The 12,238-nt window shown below is 34.7% G+C and overlaps 3 protein-coding genes across 3 annotated transcripts; 2 read left to right on the forward strand and 1 right to left on the reverse strand.

The window, feature by feature from the left end:
- Positions 1 to 230: 230 nt before the first annotated feature.
- On the forward strand, positions 231 to 8,243 carry c11.1. Its single transcript, XM_065370353.1, has 29 exons — positions 231 to 467; positions 539 to 684; positions 759 to 950; positions 1,019 to 1,208; positions 1,288 to 1,427; positions 1,504 to 1,734; positions 1,800 to 1,878; positions 1,944 to 2,131; positions 2,199 to 2,312; positions 2,386 to 2,581; positions 2,662 to 2,847; positions 2,933 to 3,243; positions 3,314 to 3,586; positions 3,659 to 3,846; positions 3,946 to 4,106; positions 4,180 to 4,349; positions 4,419 to 4,631; positions 4,722 to 4,890; positions 5,554 to 5,692; positions 5,765 to 5,918; positions 5,994 to 6,190; positions 6,282 to 6,428; positions 6,498 to 6,612; positions 6,688 to 6,834; positions 6,923 to 7,114; positions 7,200 to 7,361; positions 7,433 to 7,567; positions 7,653 to 7,755; positions 7,837 to 8,243. The coding sequence occupies exons 1-29, from the start codon at positions 440 to 442 to the stop codon at positions 8,013 to 8,015; spliced, it is 4,845 nt and encodes a 1,614-aa protein (XP_065226425.1). The 5' UTR covers positions 231 to 439; the 3' UTR covers positions 8,016 to 8,243.
- A 113-nt stretch (positions 8,244 to 8,356) lies between these two features.
- Positions 8,357 to 11,512, forward strand: LOC135849790 (uncharacterized). The gene is made up of 6 exons (XM_065370377.1): positions 8,357 to 8,972; positions 9,047 to 9,123; positions 9,196 to 9,339; positions 9,413 to 9,568; positions 9,631 to 9,837; positions 9,908 to 11,512. The coding sequence occupies exons 1-6, from the start codon at positions 8,801 to 8,803 to the stop codon at positions 9,959 to 9,961; spliced, it is 810 nt and encodes a 269-aa protein (XP_065226449.1). The 5' UTR covers positions 8,357 to 8,800; the 3' UTR covers positions 9,962 to 11,512.
- On the reverse strand, positions 9,959 to 11,923 carry pzg (putzig). Its single transcript, XM_065370364.1, has 3 exons — positions 11,731 to 11,923; positions 11,173 to 11,512; positions 9,959 to 11,088 (listed from the first exon to the last, which is right to left on the reverse strand). Exons 2-3 carry the CDS (start codon positions 11,497 to 11,499, stop codon positions 10,213 to 10,215), a joined length of 1,203 nt encoding a protein of 400 aa, XP_065226436.1. The 5' UTR covers positions 11,500 to 11,512; positions 11,731 to 11,923; the 3' UTR covers positions 9,959 to 10,212.
- Positions 11,924 to 12,238: the final 315 nt, after the last annotated feature.

Raw genomic sequence — 12,238 nt, forward strand, 5'->3', positions numbered from 1 at the left:
GTTACGACCTTTTCCTAATAAAGCAACGATATGTACCTATTTAAATTTACAAATTTGAAATAAGGCGCGATTCAACATTCGTGAGATGATTGTTGGGAACGAGAAGAGCAAGGTTGGGAACGTCGATTTGTATTTTCTTGAAAGCATTCTCCAAACTGCAAACTGCGAAGCTCAAAAAGTTGAGCCAACCTTTCGCGAAATTGAAAACTTGACCATGACTTTTAAAATTATTAGATAAGAAAGAAAATTGGTAAAAAAAATAATACAATAATAATAAATTACTCAGATTACATGAATAATAATTCGCTGAAATTCGGAATATTAATAGCAAAGATAACGTGTATTTCGATGTAAAAATGAAGTGCCTATCCTCGTTCGCAAGTTAGATATTTCAATCGTGAACATTTCGCCATGAAATCGTAAATACATCGAGTATAAAATGTCTATAAACGAATCGCAAATCACAGGTGAATGATGATTTTCTTTGTTCGTATACTAATCTATAATATACCTATTCTATAATTTCGAATGTTTGCAGTGGTCATCGCCAGCTTACTGGACGCTACTGGCGATAAAGATGAGAAAGTTCGATTGGCGATCATCTCATCGCTGAAAAAAATTGCCAAACATCATTTACTCGGTGTTTTAGAAACGACCATTAATCATCGTCGAAAACATTCCAAGGTAAAGTAAACCTGTTAACGATTTTCATTCTCTTACTAGTTACCAAGAATTAATTTGGATGTATTATTTCGCAGTTGAATGTACAAGAATTACGATTCATTTGGAGTATGATTAAAGATATCTGCGAAGAGAATATTTCCAGTATGGATGATAAATTGGTATACCTTGTGACCGATTACGCTTTAGAAGAGTCACTGAAACTTAACGATGTTCCGTTTACTTCGGCCGATATTTTAATCACCCTAGGACCGAAGCATTTTGTCCCAGTTCGTATTTTAATTCACCAATGTCAGTGATTTTGGTTTCGTTTTTTCTATTATGTGGTTTGTTTCAGGTGTACGATAAAATATCGAGGCATATGAAGGATGATATTCCGCCGCAGCCTTCGATTATTTACATTATTGGTAACCTAGCGATGATCAATGTCCACGCATTTCTTCCATTCAGTAAACCGTGCTTCGATTACTTGTTATCTATAATGCCGTCCATCAAAATCGACACTCTTCGTAAATTATATGCCACTTGTAAGTTCTCATACGAGCGACGTAGCGTTTAATTATTTATTTTTCAATATCGAACTCATCCTGGCGGTTTTTTTTTCAGCTGTGGCGCAGGTTGCCGAAGCTGTGATAGAATGTATATCGGCCGATGATTCGTCCGCCGCTAAAGAGACGTATTCTCCTATTGTCGAAGAAATATTCGAATCGTTTTCCAACACCTGGCTACAAATTAAAGATTATAAAGTAAATTATTGAGCTAAACTAAGCGAGCTTTGATTTAGAGAATTTTTTTTATCGATGTACAATTCGTGTTTTTCAGTTATGCGAAGCTGTAGTTCGTGCTATGAGCAGTATGATATTATTATTTAATGCCCAGAAATTACGTGACGATACTCCTCGTATTTTAAATATCTTCCTCGGATTATACAAGAAACCCGCAACTCTTCCTCGTTACGTTATCACTCAGGGTATTAGTAATTTGCTATCTATTGTTCCTCGAGCCACGTTGCAGCCATTACTGGATAACTTATTGCATACTCTGCATGTTATGGTAAGAATTTGCAATGCTTTTCAACTGCCAATTTACAGAATAGTAACGATAATGTGTTTATTTAGGTCTGGATTACGCCAGATTTTGCTCAGCCTCTCACCGTTAAAAATCATAGCGAAGTTTTACGATGTTACGATTACATAGGTAGGTATTTTATTTCAATTTTTTTCCATTTTGAATTCGCATTTGAAATCATTTTCTTATTTTAGGAGTAATAATCGAGGAAAAATTATGCGAAGTTATATTACGCAATTTACGATCGGCATCCGAGCAAGATAAAGTAGTCGGATTGATAGTCGCTACCCATTTATTGAGTTCCTCTGAAAAAATTCTGAAACCAAAGCTTAACGATTTAATATCGATTTTACACAATTTATTAAATGAAAATTCGATCAAGGTAAATGATACCGACAAACTTGAGTTTTCACCGAATTATTCGAGAGATTACATTTTAGAAATTTTAGATAAATAAATGCCTGGTGAAAATCATCGTCGCATTGGCTTATCGAGAATATCTCATGGAAAAAGATTCTGTATTTATTGAATTCTTGGTGAAACATTGTTACCACGGATCTAGTGTACGTATTTTCCCCCTCATATAGGTATTCCGAATTCTGCTATTAAATTAAAATTTCGTTTATTATACCGCAGAATCACGATTTGGAAGATTTAGAATCTATGTGTAGCAGCACTATTTATTTATTGAGTACGTCTGTTCCTGTGGTGCAACATTTATGTTGGAAAGTACTGCTAAAAGTTCTTGTCAGCGGGGAGTACAGTCAATCAGCGGCCATATTCGCGAAATCGCTCGCTTATTTGATCTCGAAATGTGATGCCACCGTTTTTGGTGCGTAGACGGAACTGTTTACGAGATTTTTGTTTTAAAAACTACGAGTACGTTAACGATTTGATGTTGCCTTTTTGTAGAAAAAAATTGTTACGAACGATCAGAAGCGGTTTTCGTGCATGTTATTTCTTTACTAGGAAGCCCGTTACATCAAGGTAGAGGAGTCTACCTGTTGAATTTTCTTGGACTTTATATAATTTGGAAAGTTAAAATCGATGTGCCAATTTGGAAACATAGAATTAATCAATTAATCTCTATTCTCGAAGGTAACCCTACCTATTTCCATTCGATCGTTTCATTTTTAAAATAATATTTGAAAAAAAAATCATACATTACTTGTATTTTATACAGATGCCAAATGGAACGAAAGCGAATGGGAAAACGTCTTATTTGACGCGCTTTCTTCATCATTTACCGACGAAACGAAAACTTGGCTAGTTTCGGTGAACACCGAAACACTCATGCTGTTGTCCGAACGTTTAACCGGAGTCGATAGCAATCAAAACGTCACCTCTGATAATAATATCACCGTCAGTGAACGTGCCATGCTGTATAAGATGTTGGCATTTTTCACTCAATACGTCGAAGAAGACTCGGTCATAAATTCGAATATTGAGAAAATCCTGCATCCTATTCACCAGCGTTCTATGATCGATTTAAAAGTAAATCTTCAAAATGAGCTCAGCACGACGTGAATGTACACGTAAATTACAACCAATGATTGTTTCTTAGGCTTGTGGTCGTGCCATTGGTATTTTATCGAGAACCAATCTGAATCACGTACTGAAACAGATGGAGCTTCTGCAGCAATCTTTACTGTTTCGAAAAACTACCAAATTCTTGGGTTTAATCAAAGATTCAAAAAGCGAAACCGATGTTGAAACCGTTAGACGAATGATTTGCGAATGTTACTCCGAGATTTTAACCGAAGCTCCGGCTCGACTCCTTTTACCTAAATTGAAGAATTTGGCTCAATGGTTCATCAACCAGATGCAAACTTCTAAAGTGAGTCTAACTTGTAATTCGATGTGTTTTAAAATTAACGAAATTGTTTTAAATTTTGATTTCATTTTTTAGGATTCCCAAACCAAAAACGCGTGTCTCGAAGCATTATTATCGGTATCGGAAATTTTGCTCAAACATGAAGAAATCTACGACGACGTAGAAGATTGTCGAAAAAATTTGCTAACTTTTACGACCAATTTGATCGATGGTGAAAAAAATATGCCCAATGTGATCGCTTTGCGTATTTTTACAACATTGTTGTATCCTTTTGATCATGAAATTAGCACCTTTTTGGCATTTTTTCCCCTAATTAGTAATCGAAAACTATAAAATTTTAGCTTTCCTTAATGAAATTTTAGTAAATTATCCTTCAAATTGCCAGCCAACGAAAAACTGCAACTATTGCAGAAGAGTTTGAATAAATTATTTCAGTATTACTGCAACACTTCTCCTGGATCTAGTTCGACTCCTTCCAACGAATGTAAAACTTGCGAGGACGATCCTGTGGTTTCTCAATTGAGTAAATAATCGAAATAATACGTTGAAGTTGAAATTTTTTGTGCAATGATTGTAATATGAATTTCTTTCCGTAGATTTATCCATCAAGGAGACCGTTAACGCTAATAGTTCCAACGCCGAAGAAATTATTATGTTTTTACAGCCTTGGCTTTCGCACAGGATCATTAATTTAAGAATGGTTTCAATGTATTTGCTCAAAGGAGCGTTAAACTATTACGTAGAATGCTTCCTTAATGATTCCGAGGTAAAATAATTTTTTCCTGGATTGAAAAATAATACGAACTAAACGTGACATTTGTTTTCTATGTTCCAGTACTCTATTAGATTCAATCAAATGGGACCTTTACTCGGAAAAATTTACGTTCGTACTTTGGAATGCAATAAAGATTTAGCGAACCTGGCTCGAGAATGCGTTATACTTCTGTTAGCGGTTTTAGATTGCACTAAAAACGAGAACGTTAAAATTGAAGATATTCAGCACGAATTATCCAAAGTTGACGAATTCAATGTCGAGAATTCTCTCATAGTAAGTAGGCCAAAAATCTATCGTAAAAACCCCCCTCCTTCCATCCAAGAAAAAAATATTGACCGTTTTAAATATTTGTTTGTTTCAAAGTCTGCTCATCAGAAATTTTCGTCGACTCAGATGTCTTTCATTATTGAAAGCTTAATCAATGGATTATTGGATTCAAATGACAGCTGCTGCTTAGGCACTGCCGACCTATTGACGACGCTGTTTTCGGAAATTGGATTTCATTTCAATCGCCAAGCTCTGGATATTTTCAGTTAGTCAATTTTGTGATCATTCGTATAGTTCTGTAGCATACATTTATTCTTGCAGAGAACCTTCATTCACCGATTCTGCTCATTTTTTTTATATCAGTATTTGTTTAAGTTGCCCAAAATGAAAAATTTGAGGTCCAATGTTGATTGAAATTTTCCATAATGGTCCAAAAACCTGTTTTTTATTAATGGAAAAAATCGAATTACAAATATTGCTAATGTGAAACATGTTTATGGGCACATTTTAATTTTGATCACATTTGGAAGGCTAATAAAAATTTTTTTGGCTCAATTTTTTTCTACAAAATTTCTCAAAATCTCGAAATATGCGGTTTAGGAGCTACAACTTTGGAAATATTATTTTCAAATTACATTTCAACTACCGAAGCATATTGAGTCCCTTTTTGGACACAAATAAGAAAATATGTATTTTTGGGGGTCCAACTTTTTTTCAAAAAAATGCCCCAAAATCTTGAATCATGCAATTAAAGAGCTAAAGCGTCTTAAATATTTTTTAAAATTCATTTTTCAACTATTAAAGCATGATATTGAGGGCCACTTTGTGCAAAAATAAGGAAATATGTATTTTTTAGACCCAAATTTTCCTTCCAAAAAAATCTCGAAATGTCAGTGCTCATTTTTGAATTTATAATTTTTTATCGCAGGTACAATGCTTCTGAATTTTCCGAAAATTACTAACGAAGAGTTACTTACCAGCAGCTCTAAAGCATTGATTTCTTTAGCCAAACATCACACCGAGATGTTCGTCAAAACTGTCATCAAACAGAATATTCCGTTCCATCCGTAAGTATCTGTAATTTTTTCATAATTTCACCTCAAAAAATTATACCTAATTCGTTTCGTATTTTTGTGCAGAAACGTGAATAAAGTTTGGCAAATTTTATCCGAAGATAAAGAGCTATCGGAGGCTGCTTTGAAAATATTACTTGATATGATCAAAACGGAACCGATCCATGATGAAGATTTATCATCCAACAAACCTAAAAAGCTTTCGACTCGATTGATTGCCGTAAGAATCTATAGGCTTGCTTCATTTAAATTATTTATTGAGCTTCATTTTACATCGACGATGTGTATTTTTTAGGCCATTTATTCGATGAAGGAGATCTTGTCGTTCACATTGAACAATAAGTTCGCTGTTGACTCGTTCAGCGAAACGTTTTCCACATTTTTGGTTCTGATGCCACGTTACAAAGGAGAATATTTCTATAGTGCCGATCCTACAGCAACGAGCACTAATAAAACATCCAAAGAATCGACTGTCTGTATTTTACCGTCCAAGTGCGTAATATTTTCATCAATTCGACGCTATAAATATAATTTAATAAACATAATTTAATAAACATCCTGTTTCATGGTACAATTGTTATAGGTTGGTCCTCGATACCTTACTCGTTATGCTGGATTGTGCCAAATGTAACGATGAAAAAGATAACATTCGAAACTTATCTAATAACGTGGAATTCAAGAAAACTAAACTGGAATCTGCCTACTTCGATCTAATCAAGTGTTTGACGAGGTATTTTTCATATTAACGCTGGTATTCGGGTATAACAAGATCGTTTATTGAATTTTTTCCCAATAACAGATCCGTTTGCAATTATAACTGTAAAGCGGTCGCTGAAATACTTACAATTGTTAACACCCATTGTAACGACAGTAATGAAATTGTCCGGTGTACTGTGGCAGCATTTTTTGCTGAGGTAGCTTCGCTAATTGTTGACATTGCGAATGACATCGTCTGATTCAGCATGGTGATAATTGTGATTTGGTTTCAGATACTGAATACCCCGTGTAAAGATCGAATCGATGTGGTTGAATCGGTTGTGAATTCGTTGCTTAATTTGTTAAACGATTCGTCGCCGGTTATTCGAGAAAACAGTTTGACAGGATTGGCATCTTTGTCTACGTTGGAAAGTCGAGTCGTAAGTGTTTCGATTTTCATTTTGAAATAAAATGATTAAATTATGAAAATTGACTGATTTCTTGTGATTTTCTTGAAAAATCAATCAGGTGGAACAGCACAAAGAGAAGGTACTATCCGCGTTGATGCAGGGTTTAGACGATACCCAAGCTTTAGTACAACATGGAATCATTTTACGATCGTTGATTGGATTATCTAAATTATTGTCGTCGTTGAAGAACGATTATCCTGATGATATTTTCGTATCAATGGCCATTGGAATGAAACCATTTTTTGAAAAGGTACCTTATTTACACGAATGATATCGGTGTATTAAATAGGTATTACCGAACTAACGTTGAATTGAAATGATTTATTTTTCTGTAGGAAAATTCGGAAATTCGTAGCATATCGTTAAAGCTATTTGGCGAATTGGCTCAATGCGTGAAAGAAAAAACAGATGAAAAGAGTTCGTTCGCTGAGCAAGTTCATAGTAATTTGATCTGCCTATTATTTCATCTAGCTGAGAAAGAAAAATCAGTATCAGAGGTAAAATTTGGAAATTTCAGTAAAATCAAAATATGGCGATGAATAGCTCATTATTGGTTACGATTTTACAGGCGTGTAAATATTCTTTACGTGAAACGACGAGTTTTTTGAAATCTGACGAGCTTCTGTCGCTTACTAAAGAACATCTCGATGATAATGCAACCTTCGTTTATGCAGATTTCTTCACCCAATTCATTAAAGTTCTGGTAATTATACAAAATGATTTTTAAATTTAATTCTTAAATGTAAGGTGAACTTCAAAATTCATGTGGAATATTTATTTAATTTCAGGGTAAAGAATTTCCAGATCGTTGCTCGGATTTTATTATGACTGCAATGTCGTACAGTAAAAGTAACTGGGCTGAGGTGAGGGCCGTGGCTGCTACGTTTATTGGTGAGTGTAATCGAAGTAAATCGCATAGAAATTCAATACCGTATATTAATTTTTAATTACTTATTGCGATTTTTATTCCAGGTCTCATGTACAGTAATCAAATTACAAATGTACAAGAAAAACTTCCACTCGATTTCGTCAGCGTTAAGTTATTAATTTTATTGAAAGACGGTGATGTTCAAGTACGAGCTAATGCAGCTGCTTCCTTAGGTGTAGTCATACAAGCAACATACCAAGTGTCTTCAGAAACCGAAGAGTGATATTTTTTACCATTTTGTACTTATATATTTCACTTTTACAGTCTTTTTAAATTTTTTAATCAGTCATTTTTTTTCCTTTTTTTTTTAATTTATCGCGTTGAAATAATTTTACTGTGGTTGTTTGCCCCATTGTTATGTTATCGTTTATTTTTATCCTATGAAATATTTTACACGTTGTATTCGGAAAGTGGTGTTCGATTTACGAAATAAAATTATTAAAATGTGAAATTATTATTTTCAAATTCTGTTTTTTTGCCTATATTATGATGATTCACGATGTCAAGACCTGATCAGATGATTTTGATCCAATACAGGAGACCTAATTCGATCTAATCAGTGGTCAGATTTGATTTTGAACAGTCCAGATCAGATAACATTGATTAGATCAGACTTGATTGATCAGAATTCAGATCAGGGCTCTTTCAGTCAAGTCAAGAACAATTTGGAATTTCTAGACTTTCAAGCTTCAACTCGCAATTACAGGCGAAGTTTGTAGAGCATTTTAACATGAAGTGGAGGATTCTAAGATTCCGATAAAATTGGTACATACGTGATTCAACTTATAAAATTCAAATTTCAAATTAATTTTTGATTTTTTGCCGATTTAAAAAAAATGCTAATTGATTTTGATAACAACATGTAAACAACAACAAAATACACACGTCTGCGCATGCGCAGTTCAATACCCCGAAAATTCTTATTTTGGCGCCAACGGATTTGTTTTGATGTTTGTTTTGATTAAAAGTTAAAAAGTGATAATTTGATGGAAAATTCAGTGAATAATCATGGATTACAATAAAACGACAATTCTGAAAGAAACCCGAGAACTTTTACAAACGTTGAGGTGCGAAATCGTGGTCGACATAAGCGACAGTCAGTTGTTCAATGTTCTATTTCAATCCGACGTTAAAAAAGAAACATTACTCAAATGGTTACTCCAACAGATGTATCCCTTAGGTGAGTCATAATTTTGGAATATTTCTTTCAAACGTACCTTGAATCATATTTTCTAATATCGTATTAATTTACAGAAGTGTGCACCAATACCCCATTAGACGATTTGATTTCCACATTTATACCTAAAGCACAATTCAGAAGCTTTTTAATCGTACGTAGATAAAGTTGCTTCTTCAAGCCGGAAAGAATCAGGTTTTTGATGGTTTTGTATTTCTCGTTACAGGGAACGATGCCTATAGCGGAACAGTATAAAAAATGGAGACTAATTATGACAATTCTTGATAAAAAACAACGACGACAAAATTATCTCGAAGAAATCGATTACGAAAAAGAATTGCTCAATGGATCCATTTTAGAGAAACACGACGTAAGTTGAATGCACGTGCGAAGTGATCTCACCAGAATGTCAAAACCAATGTTATGATTAATTGTAATTGCAGAGTTTTTGGGCCGAGAAAGTTGGATTCTCTCCGAAATATTTCATATCGCCTCAAGATAATTTAAAGAAAGCCAACGATAATGAATTGAAAACCGATCTCGATAAACTCAAGCAGTTACTAGCTGAGGTTAAATCCAAGAAAAAATCCAACGAGAAGGTAAGCATCGTAACTACGTTTTTTCACAACTGTTCATCTCGTAATCGATACGAATTTTTCAGAGGCTCAGTTCCATGGAGAATAAGGTTTCCAGTGTTATGGAGCAATATAAACGTTCGAGTGAATCTTTTAGCGAAACCGTAGCTCAAGACTTACTACCTCAGTTAAATACTTCAACAAATCAGACGGAAAAATTCACTTTTCGTTACGATTCCATGAACAGTGATGCATTGAAGAACGTGGCAAAGAAAGTCAATTCTTTGCAAGAGGTAATAATTTTACTACAGTTATTACGTTAATTTTGCGAATCGATTCTTGTAACTGTATTTTTTGTTACAGAAAATGGAAACTTTGAATAACGCTTTACAAGGAGTTAATAAAATACAAAACTGAGAATCTGAACCATAGCTTTTAATTTTTTTTTCTGTATATAACATTGTATTATAAGTCTAATTTAAATTGTATCGTTATTTAAATACAACGTGAAACAAGAAAAAAACGAGAAAAACATTCACTAAAAAAGATTTTATTATTAAAATATCGCCAATCGATTTTAATGACTGGGTGGATTGATGTGGGGGGAGGAGGAGGAAACAAACAGAATATACATAAGATTACAATGTAAATGTCATTATAAAACGTGTTTAAATACTTGGCATAGAATCTCCGCCACTTTCGGGTCCTTCTGAATGTAAAGCAGCGATCATGGCTTCGATATCGAGACCAATATTGGGATCTTTTGGCGTTTCGTCTTCGTTAACAGCTTGATTATCTTGCGTAGCTGTTTGAGTGACTTCGGAGTCGATATTGGGTAATTCAGCTTTGCTGGTGTCACATTTAACGTGCTCGTTATTATGATTAGCAAAATCAACGTCATTATCGAAAGCACTGGGACACGTGTCGCACGAATATATAGGCGGAGGTTCGGAGGTATCCATTTCTTCGTGATGAGCAGTTTCATCTTGCTGTTGTCCTTTATCCATCGTCTGTTCGCTCGTATGCGCTGCCGAAGTCTCAGCTTCCGAATGTTTCTGCTCCTCTTGAGACTGTTTCTGTTCGACTAGCTTCCTACCGGCGGCCGTGTGATCTCTACTTATATGCTCCAAGCATTTATTACGGTCGTCGAATGAAGCTGAACACACTTGACAACGGAATACTCTCCTTCGCACCGACACTTGACCTTGTTTACTCGGCGTCAACATAGGCGACGCGGTCGTCGTAGTCGTCGTTTTATCACCTTCACCTCCTTCGTTTTTATTCGCTCTAATATGGATTTTCATATGGAGCCGAACGTTACTCAATTCTTTCGATTGGTACGAGCAGAAACCACACTTGTAGATTTTCAACTTGGTTACATTTTCAGCTGGCTTGGTAGGTTTGGGATTCGGTATCACTTTGTTTACCGGAGGTGGTTTTTTCTTCGCTAAAGCAGCAGCTGCTGCTCCAACGCTAGTATTCAACTTTTTCTCATCTTCGTAGTCACTGGCGGAATCGGTTTTCATTCCGTTGGCCAAAGTAGGCTGTAAAATCAAGCAATCATTAAACATTACGAAAAGTTAGCCTAAACCATGAGCAAACGATGAAATCGTCGAACGAATGTTTACCTGAATTGGAGCTTGACCATCGCCTACGGCGATTTTATATTTCTGCGAAATATTTGTAGTTAATGCTCTTTTCACTAGAGTCAATTCGTTCTCCAGTTTATCCATGTGATTTAGTAACGACGCGCATCGTTTACAAACGCTATCCTGCTCCGTTACAGCTACTACATAATCGTCGCCAATCAACTGGCTAATTTTTTCAGGTAAAGAAACTTTGGAATGACTCGAAACGCTGGAGGCTAAATTAACATTTTCACCAGTTAGCCTCTGGTCACACACGAAACAATTGACCATTGCTTTGGCCGTTGAAGCGTTGAAAATTTTCAACATTATATGTCAAGACCTACACAGAAAACAATATCACTTGATTTAAACTACGAAGAAACGAACAAAGGATGAAAATATCGAATAACGTTAACGTTAAAAACTCGTACGAAACACAGGAAGAGATATTAAAAGTACGTTGTTACCAATGCCACAATTAGTTGTATTTCATCAGGAAAACCTCAGAAACGATATGTGGTATGAGTTTATAATAATATGAAAATCGTTTATACTTACTAAGAAAATGAAATTTCTTGTCACTTCACCCACATTAATGATATCTTCAGCAATTAATACTTTCCCGGTAAAAGAACTGCACAATTCGTTACTGATAAAATAACTTGAAGGTTTCACCAACGAAAATAATAATCGATCAACATTGAATTTCAAACTAAACAAGACGCCATGTTCGCTATTTCAACGAATGCCGCAACTCGTGTAAATATTTCGATTTTCGATTATCGATGTTTGTTTTTCTATCAAATAATGAAAACTTCGAAAGAAATTTTTTCCTTTTGAAGTTTTGAAATTCAGTAACAGAAGAACTAAGTTATGAATTTTCCGTTTGTCAATATAAGTACATGCATATTTTCCGATAAATTTTGTTCACTTTACAGCATTATTCGCTGAACTTTGTTTTTCAAAGCTGCCATGTTTTTTGTTTAATTATCGATTTTTCATGTATCGATATTTCAGTTGTCAAGAAGTATCGATTTTGAATTTTTCAGTCAATTTTATTTTACAA

Source organism: Planococcus citri, chromosome 1, assembly GCF_950023065.1.
Source record: "Planococcus citri chromosome 1, ihPlaCitr1.1, whole genome shotgun sequence".
In the NCBI taxonomy this organism is placed as follows: Eukaryota; Metazoa; Arthropoda; class Insecta; order Hemiptera; family Pseudococcidae; genus Planococcus; species Planococcus citri.

Coding starts and splice junctions, on each gene's coding strand:
- c11.1 (XM_065370353.1), top strand. CDS start 440: ATGTCTATAAACGAATCGCAAATCACAG. Junction 3,587..3,658: donor ACCAGATGCAAACTTCTAAA/GTGAGTCTAACT, acceptor TTCATTTTTTAG/GATTCCCAAACCAAAAACGC. Junction 4,350..4,418: donor GCTTCCTTAATGATTCCGAG/GTAAAATAATTT, acceptor TCTATGTTCCAG/TACTCTATTAGATTCAATCA.
- LOC135849790 (XM_065370377.1), top strand. CDS start 8,801: ATGGATTACAATAAAACGACAATTCTGAAAGAAACCCGAGAACTTTTA. Junction 9,340..9,412: donor CCATTTTAGAGAAACACGAC/GTAAGTTGAATG, acceptor TTGTAATTGCAG/AGTTTTTGGGCCGAGAAAGT. Junction 9,569..9,630: donor AGAAAAAATCCAACGAGAAG/GTAAGCATCGTA, acceptor CGAATTTTTCAG/AGGCTCAGTTCCATGGAGAA.
- pzg (XM_065370364.1), bottom strand. CDS start 11,499: ATGTTGAAAATTTTCAACGCTTCAACGGCCAAAGCAATGGTCAATTGT. Junction 11,089..11,172: donor ATGGTCAAGCTCCAATTCAG/GTAAACATTCGT, acceptor TTGATTTTACAG/CCTACTTTGGCCAACGGAAT.